This window comes from Bicyclus anynana, chromosome 1 (genome assembly GCF_947172395.1).
Source record: "Bicyclus anynana chromosome 1, ilBicAnyn1.1, whole genome shotgun sequence".
NCBI classification, from domain to species: domain Eukaryota; kingdom Metazoa; phylum Arthropoda; class Insecta; order Lepidoptera; family Nymphalidae; genus Bicyclus; species Bicyclus anynana.
In genome coordinates, this window is record NC_069083.1 from 3171968 (window position 1) to 3193183 (window position 21216).

The 21216-nt window shown below is 38.4% G+C and overlaps 1 protein-coding gene across 1 annotated transcript; it reads right to left on the bottom strand.

Moving 5' to 3' along the window:
• Positions 1 to 3997: 3997 nt before the first annotated feature.
• On the bottom strand, positions 3998 to 5182 carry LOC128198102 (nucleolin-like). Its single transcript, XM_052881645.1, has one exon. The coding sequence runs from the start codon at positions 5180 to 5182 to the stop codon at positions 3998 to 4000; it is 1185 nt and encodes a 394-aa protein (XP_052737605.1).
• Positions 5183 to 21216: the final 16034 nt, after the last annotated feature.

Below are 21216 nucleotides of genomic sequence, written 5' to 3' on the forward strand. Positions count from 1 at the left end.
TTGACTCTGTAATGCTAGCCACTCACTATCCATTAGGTCCACGTGCCTGCAGCGCTAACATCCGATAACTGCTTGACATCCTGCAGATCACGACACTCCGCACATGGACTTATTGGATGGTGAGTGGCTAGCATAATGGTCACTACAGGGTTCGAACCCAAGACGTCATGTTTCGATGTTGAATAAGCAAACCACCACAAGGCAGTTAACCGGTTAGGTTAGGTTAGGTTAGTATACCAGAAAAGAATATTAACTTTAATACTTCTCTAAAATTATTATTTTCACCGACATCAAATATACCTACTTACTTTTAAACAACTTGGAACCCACCACACACACCCAATACGTATATAGTAGCGTGGTGAAACTAAGCTATATATCCCCTCCTTGGAGGACTGTGAGAGACTTGATCCTATAAAAAATAGGTTGATAATCATGACTTCTCTAAGAAAATCTTATTGTAGAGTCGTATCCACCATCAACCTAACATAGTAACAGTTAATCATAATCATAATCATAAAGGAGATCATTCATTTTGGGCCCTTTTTGAAAGTGCCGGCCAACGAAAAAAAATAGCACGAATCGTTAGAACTAGTCATTTGGAGTAATAGTTAATATGGCATGAAAGTTGTAGGAGGGCTCTGAACCAAGTTATACAGGTTCGACGATTCGTTATTTCCATACATTTTGTCAATTTTCAAAAGTGCCCGCCGAGAAAAAAAACTGGTACGTATCGTTAGAACTGTCCATTTGGAGCAATAGTTACTACGGCTCAAATGTTGTAGGACTGCACTGAACCAAGTTATACAGGGTCGATGAATCGTCCCTTCTATACATTTTACTAAGTTTTGTAAGTGCCCGCAAACAAAATAAATCATACGTATCGTTATAACTAGCCATTTACAGCAATAGTTACTATGGCATAAACATTGTAGTATAGCTTTGTGTCGAGTTATACAGTTTCGATGATTCGTCCAATCCATTTATTATATTGATTTTTTAAAGTACCGTTTAGCAAAAATATGGTACTTATGGTTAAAACTGCCCATTTGGAGTAATAGTTAGTATGGCACAAATGTTGCAAGATAGTTCTGAACCAAGTTATACAGATTCGATGTCTCGTCACTTCAATGTATTTGATGGAGTTTTGTAAGTTACAAAGTAAATGCTATTTATCGTTATAGCAAGCCATTTTCAGTAATAGTTACTATGGCATAAACGTTGTAGTATAGATCCGAATTATACTGTTTAGATGATTCGTCACATTCGTCACACATATATTTTACTGATTTTTTAAAGTACCGTTCACCTAAAATATGGTACCTAACGTTAAAACTAGTCATTAGGAGCAATAGTTATAGTAACACGTTGCACACGCTTCAAAAAAAATTCTAGTACTGAAACAAGTTATATAACTTTCATTCATTGATTTCCAAAAAAGTTGGAAAACATAAAAGCAATAAAATAAAATAGAAATAATGATTCTAAGCATTTGCTCAAATTCAACATTATGGTGCAAATGTAACTAAAAATTGTGTTATTGTGCATTGAGAGAAATAAAAACGTTTTATTAAGTTCTTCAAGTAATGGTAATTTCGGTTTACAAGCTTGAATAACATAACAAATACACGCACAACGGCGAATCACATGGCCAAGTGCAGAAACGGTCCAGAAGGAAGAACATAACAAATAATGATGACACAGCTCTTACACCATGATGACATTTATTTCATATTATTAGTTAAGTATTCATCATTATTAACTATTTATTGTTCCCCATTACATTCAGATATCAACAAAAACATAACGGACGAATCATCGAACGCAAATAACTTGGATCAGAGCAATCATACAATGTTTCTGTCATACCTACCAACTAACTGTATTGCTTAATTCGATAAAATGCATAGAAATTAAGAATCATTGAACTTGTATAACATGGCTCAGAGCAGGCCTACAACGTTTGTTGTACTATACTAACTATTACTCCCCATTCCTATTACAGCCAGTTCTAAAGATACGTACCATTTTGATGGTTGGTACTTAAAAATCAAGAAAATGTATGGATATTACAAATAGTCACACCTGTATAACTTAGATCAGAGCATTTATACAACGTGTCTGCCATACTAACTGACAAAGTATGTCTAAATGATCAGTTAAAATGATACCTGTAAGAATTTTATTGGCAGGCACCTTTTAAAATTAATAAAATGTATGGAGATGACATGCCATTTAACCTGTATAACTTGGTTTAGAGCAACCCTACAACATTCGTGTTTAACTAACTATTGCCACAAATGACCAGTTAAAACGATACGTATCATTAATATTTTCAGTGGGCACTTACAAAACTCAATAAAATGCATATAAGTGACGAGATATCGAACCTTTATAACTTGGTTCAGACCAAACCTACAGCATTCGTGACATACTAAATATTACTCCAAATGGGCAGTTCTGACGATAAGTGCAGTGATAAGTGCATATTTTTGTAAAACGGCACTTTGAAAATCAATAAAACATATGGATTTGACGAATCATCGAAACTGCATAACTGGACACAGAGCTATACTAAAATGTTTATGCCATAGTAACTATTGCTGCAAATGCTAGTTACAACGATACGTATTATTTATATTGTAGGTGGTCACTTACAAAACTCAAAAAATATGTATAGAAGTGACGAGTCATTGAACCTGTATAACTTGATTCAGAGCAATCTCACAACATTTGTGCCATACTAACTATTGTTCCAAATGGGCAGTTCTAACGATACGTATCAGTATTTTTTCTTAACGGGCACTTTTGAAAATTGACAAAATGTATGGAAACAACGAATCGTCGAACCTGTATAACTTGGTTCAGAGCCACCTGACAACTTTTATGCCATATTAACTATTGCTGCAAATAGCTAATTCTAATGAGTCGTGCCATTTTTTTTTGTTGGCCGGCACTTTCAAAAAGAGCCCAAAAATGTATGGAGCGTGAATGATCTCCTTTCGCTTTCTCTACCTGTAAAAACCGCATGAAAATTCGTTGAATGGTTTTGGAGATAAACGCGAATCAAAATAGGCGCTAAAGAATCTGTTACACTGCTGTGAGGATCAGGATATAGGTAGGTACATCAAACATTTATAAATTTATAAAAAATAAAAACACGGAAGTGAAAACCAAATAAATACTAACTAGAATTCAAAAAAATGCGGAAAATATGCAGGAGAAATCGCCTATTAATAATATTTGTTATTATTGTTTGCGAGAATTTAAATCGTGTTTAATATTTTTTAGACCCAAACAATAAATGGAGATTCAACTAAGTAGTCAAACCGGTACGAAAAACCAAAAAAAAATGCGCTGCCATCGATTAAAATAAAAAATGCATGTTTATGGAGCCTCAGACATTTATAAGCACTAAAATTTTATGATAAGAATTTAGAATTTCTTTAACCTACATTTTTATCACCTGCCCGAGTTCGAAATAGCTATTTAATATTCAATAGAGTACAAAACTAAATACAGTTTACAAAACTAAAAGATTTAAAATTCACAATACCGTTAACTATTCCAAATACCTTCCTATTCTTTCATAACGCTTTTCAATAATCGCGGAAAGTTATATTTAAAATGGTTCATTGAACAGCAATCGCGAATGATTGCAATGCAAATATGCAAAACAACATTTCAGAAAATCCGAGTTAATGAAGCAGGTATTTATCACACTATGATAATATCGAATTACTTGGAATATTTATGAAGACCGGCCTGCATAATACAGGTAATACGCGAGACCAATGTGTGAAGAACACTTGTTTAAACAAGAGCCGTTTCATTGTTGCAATGCAAAGCACACGGGCGGGCAAGCTTGGCGTGTACTCACGACGGGCATAGCGGAGCGTCCTTCCTCGTAAACTATCGTGGAACGAAACGTACAGGATACAGCAGCGACGTCTCCGCGCTGAAGCCGCAGCACTCGCACACGGTGAGGTAGCACTCGTCAGCTGCGCTCTCCTCGAAGGTCATGGCGCGCGCGCATCGCACGGACAGCCTGCGCGCACTGAGCGATGACCGCGCAACGCACACTCACCGGCTCGTCGTCGGTGTCAGCCTTGTGCTCGGGCTCGAGCAGGTCTCCGTAGGCCGGCATGTCTGCGCACCCCTCCTCTTCCGGCTCGTTGTTCTCGCTCGACTGCGGCGGCGCGGAGTGCGCCTGAGCGAGCCGCTGCCGGGCGAGCGCCACCGCCTCCTCCAGCGACCCCACCTCACCCCCGTCCTCTTCCACGTCCTCGTCGTCGTCGTCGTCGTCATCGTCGCGGTCCTCCGACATCGCGCCCGACGTCTGCGCGACGAATGCGATGCGACGTTTCGTCGCGTTCCCCGGACCGGACTCCTCGATCGGTTTCTGGATTTCTGTTTTACTGCGCCTCTTCCACGCCTCTTTTGTGAAACATCGCATCGCTACAGGATGGTCGACCGCTATGGCTATGAACGGCGGCTCCGGTGACGCGGATTCCGGTATAGATGACTCCGGCACCGACGATTCTGGCACCGTTGTTTCTGGGACCGGTGATTCTGGGACCAATGATTCCGGAACTGATGACTCCGGTACTGACAATTCCGGCACCGTGGATTCAGGCACCGGGGATTCCGGTAACGAGGTGGTAGGATTTTGTTCTACATAATCCGCAGAAGCCACCTCCTGCTTTTCAGGTTCCAAACTCATTTCGAGTATCGGCGTTTCGTCGAGTTTCGAATCGGATTCGAGATCGCTGTCGCGATCCGCATCCATCTCGGGGTCCATGGGGTCCACGTCTGTGGAGGAAGGGGTCGAGCTGTCGACGCGTCGTTTCCCGATGGTGCTCATCCGTTTGAGCAAGCCGGTTTTCTTCTTGCTCGTCGTCGGCGAGCTGTCGGTGCTCCGCGAGGCGGCGTTCGCCGAGTCTGCGCGTTGTTTTTTGTTTTTCCTACGCATAGTGCGTTCGCCTCGCACGATCTCGCTATCGGACACTGAGGACTTGGCCGACCCGCTGCGCTTAAGCGACGCGAAGTGGAAGGGCGAGCTGGAGCGGAACGACGAGCGGAGCGAGTAGAGCGCGCGCTTGAAGCGGGAAGGGCGGCGGCCGGGGGTGGCGGGGCCGGGCGCGGGGGAGGCGGGCAGCAGCGGGGGCTCGTCGTCCCGCATGGTGGTGCGTCGAGCGCGCCGCACGGACTGCCGCACGGACTGCCGCCCGCCCCACGCGGCGCGAGCGCGGCCTCGGGCTCATCTACGTAACCCGCGGATACACTTTGGACAAGGTCCTTCGTTCGCGCCAATCCGATAAGGGTGGCGGTGGGTAGTGATATATTAAACCTGCCATTTTAACCTAATGTAATTAATACATTACGTTTAATTGGATATTGACCTAAGTTAACGGACTTAGTTAACTTTTCTTTTTACGTCACTGTTTTTTTTTAACACATGCTTCGGATACGACGATTTTTTTTCTGAAAGAATAATATTCTGCAAATACTAAATTTAGTACTTTTTAAATCTGACCTGGCCTTACGACAAGGTCTTAAATTCGTAGCGATTCCATAGTGTTTTGACATTTCGTACCCTGAGAGTCATTAAGCTTATCGCATATTGGTTTCGTATAGAGATTTTGGAAATCAACGATCATTTCACTCTATACGTACAATTTACTGAGGTAACATTACTTACGCTTTTAAATAAGATGGTCAGCTATCATGATGATTTTTCAAAAGGTAGTAAACCTCCGGTTTCTTACGTTAACAAAAATTAATTCAAGTCGTCAAAATTACACAATCATTTATTATATTTCATATTATACAGGTTTTGTTTTGTTTGTGTAAACACGTACCTACACAGGAACTATATACAATTTTCAATAACAAACGTTTAAATACTTAGGTAATACCTAATACAAATTGAATATTAATTGCAACAAACGTATCTATTGCATAACATATTATTAGCTATTTATAGAAATTACTTATAGTACCTAATTTAAATATCATTTATACTTTATTATATAGAGAGCCATGATAGCCGAGTGGATATGACCTCTGCCTCTGATTCCGAAGGGTGTGGGTTCGAATCCGGTCCGGGGCATGCACCTCCAACTTTCCAGTTATGTGCATTTTAAAAAAATAAATATCACGTGTCTCAAACGGTGAAGGAAAAACATCGTGAGGAAACCTGCATACCAGAGAATTTTCTTAATGTTCTGCGTGTGTGAAGTCTGCCAATCCACATTGTGCCAGCGTGGTGGACTATTGGAATAACCTCTCTCATTCTCAGCAGTGAGCCGAATATGGGTTGATAGTGATGATGATGATACTTTATTAATAACTAGCGGACGCCCGCGACTTCGTCCGCCTTAGACCTCTTTAATTAAATTACAGTAGTATCGCTGTAAAAATGGAGTAACTTCTCCCGTTTTCCCAACATTTCTCTTCACTGCTCTGTTCCTATTGTAGCGTGATGAAAAGTATACTATAACCTGCCCAGAGGCACGAAGAATAATTGTATCATGTTTCGTTAAAATCCGTAGAGTAGTTTTTGTTTCTATAACGAACATACAGACAGACAGACAAAAATTTTACTGATTGCGTTTTGGCATCAGTATCGATCACTAATCACCCCCTTATAGTTATTTTAGAAATCTATTTCATGCAGGTACAAAATTGACCTCTCTACAGATTTATTATAAGTTTATATTATATATTATTATATAGGTATGGTATTATTACTCAATATGGTATTTTTTCGAGAAAAAAAATGAAAACCGCAGGCTTATTCAAGTTTCTTAATTGCCTAACAAATAACTTAGTCGTTTTATTATAAATTTGATAATTATTAGGAAATAGTAAATTACTAAGAGCCATGATAGCCCAGTGGATATGACCTCTGCCTTCTATTCCTGAGGGTGTGGGTTCGAATCCGGACCGGGGCATGCCTCCTCAACCTCCAACTTTTCAGTTGTGTGCATTTTAAGAAATTAAATATAACGTGTCTCAAGCGGTGAAGGAAAACATCGTGAGGAAACCTGCATACCAGTGAATTTTCTTAATTCTCTGGGTGTGTGAAGTCTGCCAATCCTCATTGGGCCAGCGTGGTGGACCATTGGCCTAACCCCTCTCATTCTGAGAGGAGACTCGAGCTCAGCAGTGAGCCGAATATGGGTTGATAATGATGAAATTACTAATCGAGCTGGAAAAGGAAACGAGCTGGATACTTCTTCCGAAGAATTTTAAACCTACAATAAGCCTATTTAACTAAACAAAATCTTATAACGCTACTCTCAAACTTTGCAACGAAACCATTTTTTTAAAGAATCCGATAAGAATAAGAATCATTTATTTGCAAGAAGCATTACATTTATTTATACAAAGATGTTTTTATGTATTAGGTAATAATGTTTCACCATTAATAGGTATACAAATGTTTATTGTTTAATTAATTAAATTATTAAATTATCTTTTAAATATAACCAATATTCCAATTCCCCTCCAACTAGTCGGAACAACTTTGTTAAGAGTGGGTATGAGTAGATCTACGACAATACAATAGAGACGCACGGGGATCGAACCCAGACCTCTTTTGTGGGTCCGGGAACTTATTTTTTTTTTATTCTTTACAAATTAGCCCTTGACTACAATCTCACCAGATAAGTGATGATGCAATCTAAGATGGAAGCGGGCTAATAGCGAGCCGGGTATCGTACCGGAACGCTAAATCGCTTGGCAGTATGTCTTTGCCGGTAGGGTGGTAACTAGCCACGGCCAAAGCCTCCAGCCAGACCTGGACCAATTAAGAAAATCTCAATCGGCCCAGGGATCGAACCCAGGACCTCCGTCTTGTAATTCCACCGCGCATAGCAATGCGCCACGGAGGCCTAACCTAACCTCGAGCAGTCTGAGACTCAAAAATGAAAAACACGACTGCGTGAAAGTAATGGGAACCAAAAAATAAAGTGACTCCACAACTGAAACATCTCATAATATTTATGTGGAAATTCGCCAAACGGCTGTAAAGCCTGGAGTCATCATCATCTTCTTACCCTTATCCCATTTAAGTGGGGTCGGAAAAATATGTCAATCTTTTCCATTCGTCTCTATTACTCGTCAACTCATCATCCACACCTTTTACTCACATGTCCTCTTTCACACAATCCAACCATCTCTTCTTTGGCCTTCCTCTCCTCTTATGTCCCTCCACTTGCATATTCAACATTTTTCTAGTAATATGACTTTCCTCTCTACGCATTACATGTCCATACCAAGCTAACCTTCTACTCCTCAATTTTTCTGTCACTGGCGCCACCTTCAGACTTCCTCTTACATACTCATTTCTTATTTTATCTATTCTTGTCAAATATTCTTGTAAAGCCTGGAGTATGACACATGTATGTTCTATGGAAAAATGCTGTCTGTGCATTCAGATGCGATCAGCCATTCTGATTTAGTAATAAATAGGTGCTATCAATAATCTTACTAATCTTACTAATATTATAAATGCGAAAGTTTGTATGGATGTTTGGATGTTTATTTGGATGTATGTTACTCTTTAACGCCGCTACTACTGAAGCGATTTGACAGAAATTTGGAATGGTAATAGATTTTACTCTGGATTAACACATAGGCTACTTTTTATCCCGAAAAAATCCATGGTTTCCCGAGATTTGCAAAAACTGATGATTTTGATGATATGAATGTTTGTTACTCTTTCACGCCTTGACTACTTATCCTAATTAGCTGAAATTTGGTATTGAGATATATTATAGCATGGATTAACACATAGGCTACTTTTTATCCCGAAAAATTCATGGTTCCCGGGGGATTTGTGGAAAACTAAATTTCACGCGTACGACGTCGCGGGCGTCCGCTAGTCTGAATAAACATTTCTAAAATTTTCCAATTTTCTTTGCGGTTTTCTTAGATTACTTTCTACAAATATTAGAAAACAAGATGAATGAAATCTGTTATGTCTATTGGATTTTAGAATTAAATATCTTAATTACAATATCATCAGATTCACAATATAAAATATAAGGCGCATAAACTTATTTAAGCTTTTCCATGAATCCGTCTAAATATTGAGTGACTATACTATGACAAGTAAAAAAAACCCCAAATACGATACGAAACCGGCTATCCAATATGTCAACTGTTGTTTTTTTTTTTTTTTATTCTTTACAAGTTAGCCCTTGACTACAAGCTCACCTGATGGTAAGTGATGATGCAGTCTAAGATGGAAGTAGGCTAACTTGTTAGGAGGAGGATGAAAATCCACACCCCTTTCGGTTTCTATACGGCATCCGGAACGCTAAATCGCTTGGCTTTACGTCTTTGCCGGTGGGGTGGTAACTAGCCACGGCCGAAGCCTCCCACCAGCCTAAGTTTAGTTTAAGTTGTAGATTAATCTAAGCTTTTCGCTTGAACTCAGGAGTTTTTGTGTGACTGGCTCTTGAGATTTGAAAACCAATAGGCTTATAACAAGTAAAAAAACTCCCCAAATGCGTAGGCAAATCCCGTCAGCGGTAATCCGATACGGGAGAATTTCAACACAAGTCTTCCTCATCGCCTGTTGACCCCACGCAACTGAACGCTGGCGTATAGTACGACTCGCTGGCACTTGTAGGGAATCCGCCAACGGAAGAGAAGCCATAGCATACTACTTCAAGTTTTGATATCGACCGTTCCATACAGATTGGATATTAACAAATCCATACAATGACTTTACCTCGTGGGCATAGTATTCTGCTTAGGAATATTTCCCGGCTTCATTCATTCATAATTCTCTCAATCTTCTCGGACCAAGGCGCGTTTGGAACCCTCGTAACTTTAATTTTAAGTTTTCGAATGATTATTATCTCCATTATCTTAAGTTTAATATTATTACCTGAAAACGCGAGGTTGTTGAAAAAAGAAAAAGAACAAGAAAGAGGGTAGATCGATTCTGCCCCTAACAGCTGACTTTACTTCTCATCTCGCAACTTCAGTCCCGTCGTGACCACGATCCATGCAACTGGGTCGAAATATCGACAATAAAAATCTCCTCGTTTTATCGTGGTATGTACCCGTTTAAATAACATTCATAATGAACAACCACGAAATAAGTTTATTACCTGACGTTTCGAAAGAGCTTATAAACTAAGCCTACTTGAAATAAATGAGTTTTGACTTTAACTTTTGACATTATTATTATCAGCCGATGAACGTCCACTGCTGGACATGAGCCTCTTGCAAAAGGGATCATCCCTATTGCAAGAGGCTCAGTTTTTAAAATTGTATATAAATTACGAGTTTACTAATAGTAAAGCAATTTTGTAAAGGAACAGGGTATCTGCGATCATTACTTTCGGAGCTACAGGGATTTAAAGAGTCAGATTTGCGGCGCTGCCGCGGGTCCCTGAAAAACGCCCCATACAAAATGGCTCGAACTAATGACGTCATAGGCAATGTAATGATCGTTACATTTGTATGCGCGTTCAGACAAAATTACTAATATCTTTGTGCGTTTATACTTATAGTTCATGTATAAAAAAATGACACATTTAATGCAAGGAAGCTAAAACTGTATGAATTTTCATCTAATTACGATAAAATATTTTTAATAGACTTTGAAATTTTATAATCTCATTTATTTTGAATATATCCAGACAATCTTTGCTTTTTATGTATAAATTAGTTAACATTGACCCTATTTACCCGAATGTATCATAAAAATCAATATATTCAAACCTAGTCATCATCCCCATTGCAAGTCAAATGGGAGCCTAACCTAATTAAATTTTTTCACCGCTGTGAACGTAATAAAGTATTATAACAATGATTTAAATCACACTAAGTATCATTGCGCAATATTTTGTAATAAAATCTGGTCAGTTAGTCAGTTAAATAAAAAATTTACAAGCTACAAAAACCGGATCTCTAATGTAAAAAATATAGCTATCAAAAAGCCTACTCATAAATAAATCTTTAATCAAAGGACATAATTTTTTTGTTTGCGAAATACATAAATTTTCCATACGAAACAATCCGTACGTGCCATAAAACTTTAAACTATGCATACTTTTTCTTCAAAATTCCGTTTTAAGACATTTTCGAAAAGAGATGTCCATAAAATAGGTCTTTTATCGTAATTTTTATAGCGTGGTCTAAAGTGGAACACTTAATACTTACTTATTCTAATATTTTTCTTGGATATTTTACATTTTTTAGATGAACATTTTTGTGTTCGATCTCGAATTATAATTGTTATAATTCAAACAACTTCAACTGCTAACAACTAACAACTAATTGTTTCCAAAAGAGTAAGAATTCTTAAACGTGAGTTAAGAATTTTTACTCTATCGGAAATAATTAGTTTCCTAGTATAAAAATAACCTTGATGTCGTTTACTTTATAAACAAACAGACCAAAAACTATTTTCTAAAATTAAAAATATTAAATCTTGATTTTTTTTTAAAATAAATACACAAAAAAATAATTTTTAAAAATCTTAATTAATTAATTTCATATAGTACTTTGAGTAAGGGTCCGAAATATACCAATGTACCAGTATGTTGATGACACTCAATAAGTAGTGGGAAGACCCGCGAAAATGGAGGAGCCTCAACGGTATGTGCGGTGGAACTCATCACCGAGGGGTGGCGGTTCGATCCCGGCCTGTCGGTCTATTGTCGTACCCACTCCTAAAACAGTCATTCCTGGCTAGTTAGAGGGGAATGGGAATATTGATCATATTTAGAAGATATCGCAAATATTCTTAAAAAAAATCACGGAGACCATGCCTGAGAGACTGCAAGCATTGCAAGAAACATGTTGGCTGTGGCGACACAATAAGTCCCTACGCTGACCACCCACAATTTTTTTAATTCTTAAAAAAAATTACGCTTGACTACAATCATGCCTGGTGGAAAGAATGATGAGGTCTAGCTTGGAGCGCGCTTGCCTAGAAAATGCCTATTCACTCTTGTCTTGAAGGTGCACAAATCATAAGTGTTAGGAAACACAGAAGCCGGAATGGCATTCCACATCTTCGCTGTTCTTATTAGAAACGTCCATGCGAAACGTTTTGTGCGATACGACTGAACATCACACCATCCAATAAACCCACATACCTGCAACGATAACGGCTTGACATCCGATAAAACTGATCGTGTGTTGGTCGCGATTTGCATGATGATTGCATCTTGACCAACACACAATCATGAGCGCTACAGACATGTGGGCTTATCAGACCGTGGGCATAGAAAACATATGTACAAGCGTGGGTTGCTAGTTCAAAACAAGTCCTTTAGGTACCATAATGTTTGAGTATTGTCCCAAGCAATGATACCTATTGGTCTTCATTAATGTGCAACTAGTAGCAGTTGGACTTTTCTCTCCGCAATAGCTATAGGTAGATACTAGTGGCGAAGGATGGATTTTTTTTTTATTCTTTACAAGATGGAAACAGGCTAACTTGTTAGGAGGAGGGTGAAAATCCACACCCTTTTCGCTTTCTACACAACATTGTACCATAACGCTAAATCGCTTGGCGGTACGTCTTTGTCGGTAGGGTGGTAAATAGCCACTGCCGAAGCCTCCCACCAGCAAGACCTGGACCAATTAAGAAAACCTCAATCGGCCCAACCGGGGATCAAACCCAGGACCTCCATCTCGTACATCCACTCCGCATACCACTGCGCCAAGGAGGCCGTCAAATTTTATTTAGCGTCAAACTCCGATTTCTCATATATCTAGATGCAGTACAACAATGAATATGCATGGATATTTAAAGGGTTTTGGGATTTGTAACCCAATGGAAATCAACTTGCATAAATGTTTCGCCACTGGTAGGTACATCATTAAAGACCATTATAGCTTACCTATCATTAGTTAGGTATCTATAGACGTAGGTATAAGTACGAGGAAGTATCAATTACTAATTATTATGGAATCAACAGACAAGCTAAAGCAAGCAGCAGATATTTTATATCATTCGTGAGGCATTAAATATTCTTAATATCAGTATGTATAAAAAGCACATACGTAAAATGTATAATTGTATAGATAATTAGTAGATAACTTCCTTATTTGTCCCGTGGTAAGCTGGTTCGCCTACGAACAATTAGGCCCGGAGTTCGAAACCCGGATCAGTAATCACCCGGTGTTAGTAAACCCCCGTGCCTCGCAGAGCACGTAAAGCCGTCGGTCCTGCGCCTCTCTCACCGGTCGTGTCGGTCTGCCGTCCCATGTGATTATGAGAGTGAGGAAATTTGAGAAAATATGTATTATAATACGGCTTATTTCTATATTACTTAGAAGGGGTATCCAGGATTGTTCTGGTGGCAGCTTGCCAGGTTTGGCTAGGCGGGGAGAATGACTTTTGTTTTTATTCTTTACATGTTAGCCCTTGATTACAATCTCACCTGATGGTAAGAAATGATGATGATGGTAAGGGTAATTCTTGATGGGAATTGTTAGACCCGATAATAGTACCTAAGTAGTTTTTTAAAACTAGAGGATCTGGATCCCTGGTAGAACCTTTTATATTTCTCCATTCCAGCTAAATCAGGCGAGAAGTCTTAAACCTGACCTACGAAATTATATCTTAATTACGAAATTGTATCTTTAATAACTGACCTACAAAAAATATATCTATCTTTAATATACTACCTATAGGTATAAATCCATTGCGCAATTCGCAAGGTTGTAAATTCTCTACTGACTGACGGATTTGACTTTGCAAAGTAAATAAATAAAAAACTGTATTGGTAAAATTGGTGGTTGTATGAACTAGGGACGTCAAATTCTGTGTCAAGACATAGTAAGATTGTTTGGCAATGTATTCTAACGATTAATATTCAAAATAGATACTTAATTAAAAATAGGTAATTTGTTAAAAAATCAACGGCACGTGCTGCGAAATTGATTAATCCAATATAAAAAAAACGTGTTATATCTATTAACATTTTTAATAGTGTCTTTTCGAAAAAAAACATATATACCTAAAGTTATAATATACTATCTTAAAATAATTTCCTTGATTCCATTTTGATATTAATATCTTTAGATGCTTAGGTCTAATGGTTATTAATAGACAGAAAGGTTAAGATTAATAAATATAGTGTCTTTCAGATAGCATGGGGACGATGACAGTTTGTTTCATTCTTGAAAGTTTGCCGCGATTCACGATAAATAGTACTTATTAAGAACATGGGGATACTGACACCGTGCTAATCTAAACACGTAACGTCCGCTTGTATTAAATACTATTAGTACTGACTTCCGTACAAAAGTAAATGTAACAAGATTAAAGGTTTTACTATTTAGGAAGGCTGTCAGGCGGAACACTTAACTAAATTACCGAATTACTTACAGTTAACCGACCATTTGTCTGAGCGTGCCATGCCTCCTCGGCGGCCATATCCGATACACAAACACAACACTAATTTACACTAAATATCAGTAATTAAACAAATTATGAGTTTAATATTTAAATTATCACAAATAGAGATCTCAAAAGGGCTAGAACCCAGAGTCGTAAAACTAGTTATAAAGAAAAATATAAAGTTTTGAACATTATCTGTTCTTACTGATTTTAAATTTAGAATTGTCGTTTAGAAACTCAATTTGTTTTCGCCCCTAACCTCTGAACATTAAAACCATGGTAATAGTTTGTTCTTTACGGTATTTTGTACAAATAACATGTATTATTCATGTAAATATGTCTATTTCCGTTCGTATATTTAGAATAACTATCGATACGATGGGGCGCTAATCGGTTTATTTTCATTTTATCAGATGAGCGTTATCATGTGCCTTGATAAGAGTCACGCAAATTTCTTCTTGTTGTAACCTAATCCTTGATTTATTGATTATATTAAATACTGCATGTAACGAGTATACTTATACTTTACAATACACGTCCGGTTCAATAGTTCACAAATCTTTGAACCTATTACCTTGATTAAGAGTAGTTATTTATCTACTTATAAAGAGCTAGGTAAGTATATTATCTTTCAAGACGAAGATACCGTTTTGAGACTCATTTTTAGTACAAATTCACATCTAACGTAAGCAGGCTTAGATTAAATAACTACGCGTACTTTGCCAACTTTCTGATTGCCTACTTTTAGACATTTGGGTCATTTTTTATTCAATATCCATATCGACTAGTAATTATCATGTCGCCAACTTTTGATGTTTTAAATTTAATTTAATTTAAAATTAAATATCAAAAAAGTAATTTCTAAAACTCGATTGCAACCGTACCGGCTCGACAAAAACTTACCTATGTCTATATCACGGTAGCTGTAACAGGGATTTTACCATCATTTTGTAGTAGAGGAAACATCTCCCAGAACTTGTGACTTGTGGGTATAGGTTTAAAGGACCATTTTAGAATACATTAACACTCATCATCCCCTGCACGACATGTTTTCCATACCAAATAAAATATTTTTCTTTCTTTCTTATACCCACACTAAACAATTTATGATCAATTACTCTACAAAATATTAATGTACAAAATCACTAAGAAAATTACTACAGTAAGAACGTTGTTCGACAATTTACGGAACACAATAGATTTTACTCTGGATTAACTCATAGGCTACTTTTCATCCCGGAAAAAAATGTGATTTGTTAAAACCTAATTCCTCGCGGACATGGTCGCGGGCGTCCACTAGTACCTAATAATACAATTATGAATGTTAACACTTTTCCAGGACTTCCAGGTATTCCAGGAATTCCACGTATTCCAGGAACTCAACACGTCTCCACAAAAATTTCTATCAATATCAGTGAAGCCGCTCTGCAGAAATTACAGACGATTGGCGTTTTCAGCAATAGATTTATAGAAATATAATAAACTTAGAAACTCACCTGCGAACGCTTTCCGTTCTTAGTTATCGGCATATTTGTGTTATTCTTCTGTTTATTCCTCGATTCAAATAACTTCTCCTGTTGCATCAATTGCTCGTGTACAGTCTTTCTATTTATCTCCTTTAACATTATTCATATTATAGCAAACACTTACTCTATCTATTTATTTTATAGTTCAAATTCGAATACAATTTCTGAACGTTCGATATTTTAATCACATTCGAAATTTAAAAATTGGCCCTTGTTCGTACAAGATGGCGACAAAGACGCGTTTGTTCGTACGAATTGACTGAACGCAATTATTTGTTATCACAATGGAGTAGAGTAAACGTTTGCCCTCTCGTGAGATAAGGGGGCTAAGAATAAATATCTGTAGAAATTATTTTCGATCTTTCATCCAATGTATCGTGTTGCCGGTCGATTTAAACGTCCATTATAAGACTTGTACTTGATAAGTTATTTATTATATTATTAGTCTTTTGCACTGCATTCAATCAATTCAAGTCAATTCAAATTTAGAAATCTCAAAATTCAAATTCAAAAAATTTAAAGTAGACTCTTTACAAGCACTTTTGAAACGTCAGTCAGTCAGTTGACTATTTGTAAACTACTACTAACTTCTACTATTTGTAAAGAATATAACTACCACCGGTTCGGAAGGCAGGCTCTGCTGAGAAGAACTGGCAAGAAACTCAACAGTTGCTCTTTTAAAAAATCATACAGTATTCTAATCTACTAGCTGACATCGCGCGGTTTCACCCGCGTAGTTCCCGTTCCCGTAGGCATACGGGAATAATATATATAGCCTATAGCCTTCCTCGATAAATGGGCTATCTAACACTGAAATAATTTTTCAAATCGGACTAGTAGTTGCTGAGATTAGCGCGTTCAATCAAACAAACAAACAAACAAACTCTTCAGCTTTATAATAAATCTGTAGAGAGGTCAATTCTGTACATGAAATATATTTCCAAAATACCCAACTATCAGGGGGTGATTAGTGATCGATACTGATGCCAAAAATGCAATCAGTAAAATTTTGGTTAGGTAGGTAGTTTACATCGACTTCCACGCAGACGAAGTTGCGGGCGTCCGCTTGTTAATATTTTCATACAAATCAGAAAGAAAGAAAGAAAAATATTTTTATTTGGTCAGTAAACTTAAAACTAAGCTTTTATATTTTACAACGAAGAAGAAAAGTGAAAGTAAAAGTGAAAGTAAAAGCGCACTGACCAAATAAAGGGCTCCCACTCAGCTTAAAGCTGCAGCTAGCTGCAGCGCTGGTTTTCAGTGGAAGCCTTTAAAAGGGTGACATCACGGGCGCAAACAACAGTTATTAAAAGTAATAAAATAAGTAAAAGCAAAAAAAAAAATGACAAAACAATATAACTACAAAAAAATTAAATATAACTAAATAAACAATGCCTAAAAATAATAAAAATCACTACAAGTACTACACTACACTAAAAAGTAAATAATAAAACTAAAATGAAAAATAAATCACGTAGTTGATACAGAACATTTTAGACAACTTGCGAATTGATTGATTGATTTGATGGAAATAGTAAAGAAAATGAAATCTACAACATATTTAAGGGCTGTAAAATGCTATCTAGTCCAACAGTGTGATATCATATTGTAACTCAAAATGTAGGTATACTTTCCTAATATTTCCCTTATCTGTGCAGTGTGCTATAAGACGTTGATTTGTACCAAATTTCAAGGCTAAGTTCACGGAAAGTACTTACCTTGTAGGTTTTGATTTCCTTGCGAGTGTCGAAGTTTTACAGCCCAGACGGTTGTATCCTTTGTTAGCGTTGACTTAGAACATAGATGTTCGATTTTTTCACAGCTCTACGGGGTATATTATACGAGTAGTATACTTGAGGATTTCTTATGAATTTCAGCTTGATACTTCGAGGCGTTTCTGAGTAGGAGGGTCTTGACAGACAGACAAACGGACAACCAAGTGATCCTATAAGGGTTTCGTTTTTTCCTTTTGAGATACGGAACCCTAAAAACACGATAGGTAGGCTTAAATTATACTAGGCAAGCTATCATTTAGAGCATACAGTACGACCCTTACCGCGAGCCATACGACACGTATCTGCCCTGTCGTACCGCAATACTCGTAAGAAACTCATGTACTTCATATCAACGCATATCGTTGAAAGTGCTACTTTTATTAACTTTATTGTAATATCATTTAAGATTAGTTTCAATACAGTAGTGAACAACACTATCCTATCCTATCCTAAAGTTAGTAATACTTTCCTACCTACAAAAACTTCACAAGTAGGTACAACATCGATAATCCGGTATGTCAACTTGATATCAAATATAACAAATCATACCTACCTACCTACATTAATATCCAACGATAACTTTTAAATGAAGCATTCAAGTAACCTCGACTCGTGTGACCATTTTCAATGCCAAAAAATTCCATTCCATACGAGACGCCCATGAATTAGAACTTTGTGGAACCATCTACGAATAACTGTAGAACCATGTATAAGCTAAATGCGTCATAGTGTCATTGCGCTGCGTTGTAGATAAACATAGACAACTTTTTTTTTGCGAGTCATAAACAAAATAATATGCGTTTTGTGGTAAAAACTGGTATGTTTAATGTAGTCTTTATCAGGTAAGTAAATAGGTAAATATGCGATGCGAGCGACTTCTTCCACAGATTTATTTTGTTACCACTGTTCTTTTCTTGATCGATGAGAGAGGAAGGAAAGGAGAGGAAGAATCAAGTAATTTATATGTATGTTGGTAAGGTTCAGGGTATGGTACGCGGTCAAGTTCAATTTATAGGCCGTGTATTTGCGTCTTATAAATTGAACTATGCTCAGATCTTCGGGCGTAACGCGTAACCATAGCAACACTTAGATGCTACGAGTATAATCGCGTAGGTATAGTGTCGCAAACTATACCCGGTGGCCAAAACTGGGACTAACAACGCAGCAGTCGCCATTTTGCAAAACAATATACTATACTCCGCGCCATAAAACAAGTCCTGTAGACGCGGCGCTAACGTCTTAATGGCGCTCATCATCATCATATCAGCCGATGAACGTCCACTGCAGGACATAAGCCTTTTGTAGGACTTCCAAACATCATGATACTGAGCCGCCTGCATCCAGCGAATCCCTCCGACTCGCTTGATGTCGTCAGTCCACCTGGTGGGGGGTCGACCAACACTGCGCTTAGTGCGGGGTCGCTACTCCAGCACTTTGGGACCCCAACGTCCATCGGCTCTTTTAACGATGGTGTTCATTGTCATTTGGTAATGGAGGTCATAACATTTGTGTAAGGCACTGTCAGTTATTTTAGTTTTGGTTTAAGCCGCGGTACTTCTTTCGTGGCGCGGACTCTATATACAAAAACGCGACAACAGCGACACCCTCACCGGACTATTTGGCACTATACCTCACGTACCGAACCCCGATTCGTCCGGAATCAAGCGCACCGTGTGTTCGTGCGCGGAGATAACGGACCGTACCAACACCTCCATGGCATCGCACCCCACTGCGAGAGACCGCCGAACGGGCGTCACCTACCTCGCGAGCTCCTCCTCCTCCTTACGGCGACGAAGATCATCTCGTCGCCACGAGATGGATGACGCACATACCAGACATGACCCCGCCCCAGCCAGATAGCATCGCAGTCCGCGTTAGGCACTCCACCGGACTTGACACCGCCCCAGCGCAGGATAGCGAGTAATTGCAGTCTGCGCGGGGCACTTTGATTGACATCGTCTACTACCCTTAGGCCGAAAGGTCTCAGCCCCGAAAGGGGCTGGAAGAACATGACCGGGGGAACAAGATCCCCCGCGCCTTACCCGGGCAAGGAGGCATAGCCTCGAGGCCCGTACCCCCCACCCGGATTTTTATCCCGGAGGAGATGACCTGCCAGACGTACCGAACTTTGAATTCTTTGACTTTCTGATGCTCGAAATTTCATTTAATTCTAATTGAAATATTATTTTTAATTTGAAACGTTCAAAAAGTATTAACAATTTCTTTCACTTACCAAGCTTGAACTTACAATCTTCCGTTTCTGAACGTTCATATTTTTCACTGACGGAACAACTTTTTGACGTCGGCATGTCTCAATTTCCCGCGCAACCAAATCGGCGGTGTGTGCCACGCAGCACATATCGCGCCAAACAAGTTGCTACTGATAACGTCTTGTATCACGTATGTAAATATACTTTGTATTTGCTTTTGATGACTATTTTGTCGAATGTCGTAATTCGTATAATCTAATCGTTACAATTTCCTGTTCAACTGTCTAGGACGGCTCGAATACTTTAGTTTACTACTAAGGCCTAGTACTAAAGTAGTGCGAACTTTAATACTTTTGTCGAGAACGATTTTTGGGCGGTAAATTCAAAAATTGTTCGTACTCGACTAAAATACTAAAATAGTCTGTCATCCTCATCATCATCATTATCAACCCATATTCGACTCACTGCTAAGCTCGAGTCTGCTCTCAGAATGCGAGGGATTAGGCCAATAGTCCACCACGCTGGCCCAATGCGGATTGGCAGACTTCACACACACAGAGAATTAAGAAAATTCTCTGGTATGCAGGTTTCCTCACGTTGTTTTCCTTCACCGTTTGAGACTCGTGATTTCTTAAAATGCACACAACTGAAAAAGAGGTGCATGTCCCGGTTCGGATTCGAACCCACACCCTCCAGAATCGGAGGCAGAGGTCATATCTACTGGTCTACTGGGCTATCACGGCTCTTAAATAGTCTGTACGGCCTCCATTGGCGTAAATAGCGGGTAGGCCGGGTGGGCCGGGCCCACCCTAGAGTAGTCCAGTGCCCGGCTACCGATTTGAAATTCTATGATGAACGCCGAAATACTAATAATTTTACAGAAGATACCATTGATACCAAGAAATCAATTACAACTTAAAATAAAGAAAAGCCTATAAGTAATAAATATTTTGAAAATTATATTTAGACCTTATCTGATACCTACCACACTACCACAGATACAAAGAAAAAAAAAAATAAGTCGAACCGTTTCAGAGGTCTGCGTCTACAAATATTGCTAACGAAATTTTTTTATTGTGTGTCGACTCTGTTTAGTGATATGTAGGCGCGCGCACCCCAGGAAATAATCCTAGATACGCCAATAACGGCCTCTTAAGTTGCTAGTAGGCGAGACATATTATTAAGTAGGCTAACGTCTCTTTAAATCGACTACGTAATCCAGCGAAGTCGCAGGTCCAATGGAAATTGCGTAAAAAATCCCTTAATTACTTTCGGAGATTCGATTTAACAAACAGATAAAAATTCAAGACAATGTTTTTTTA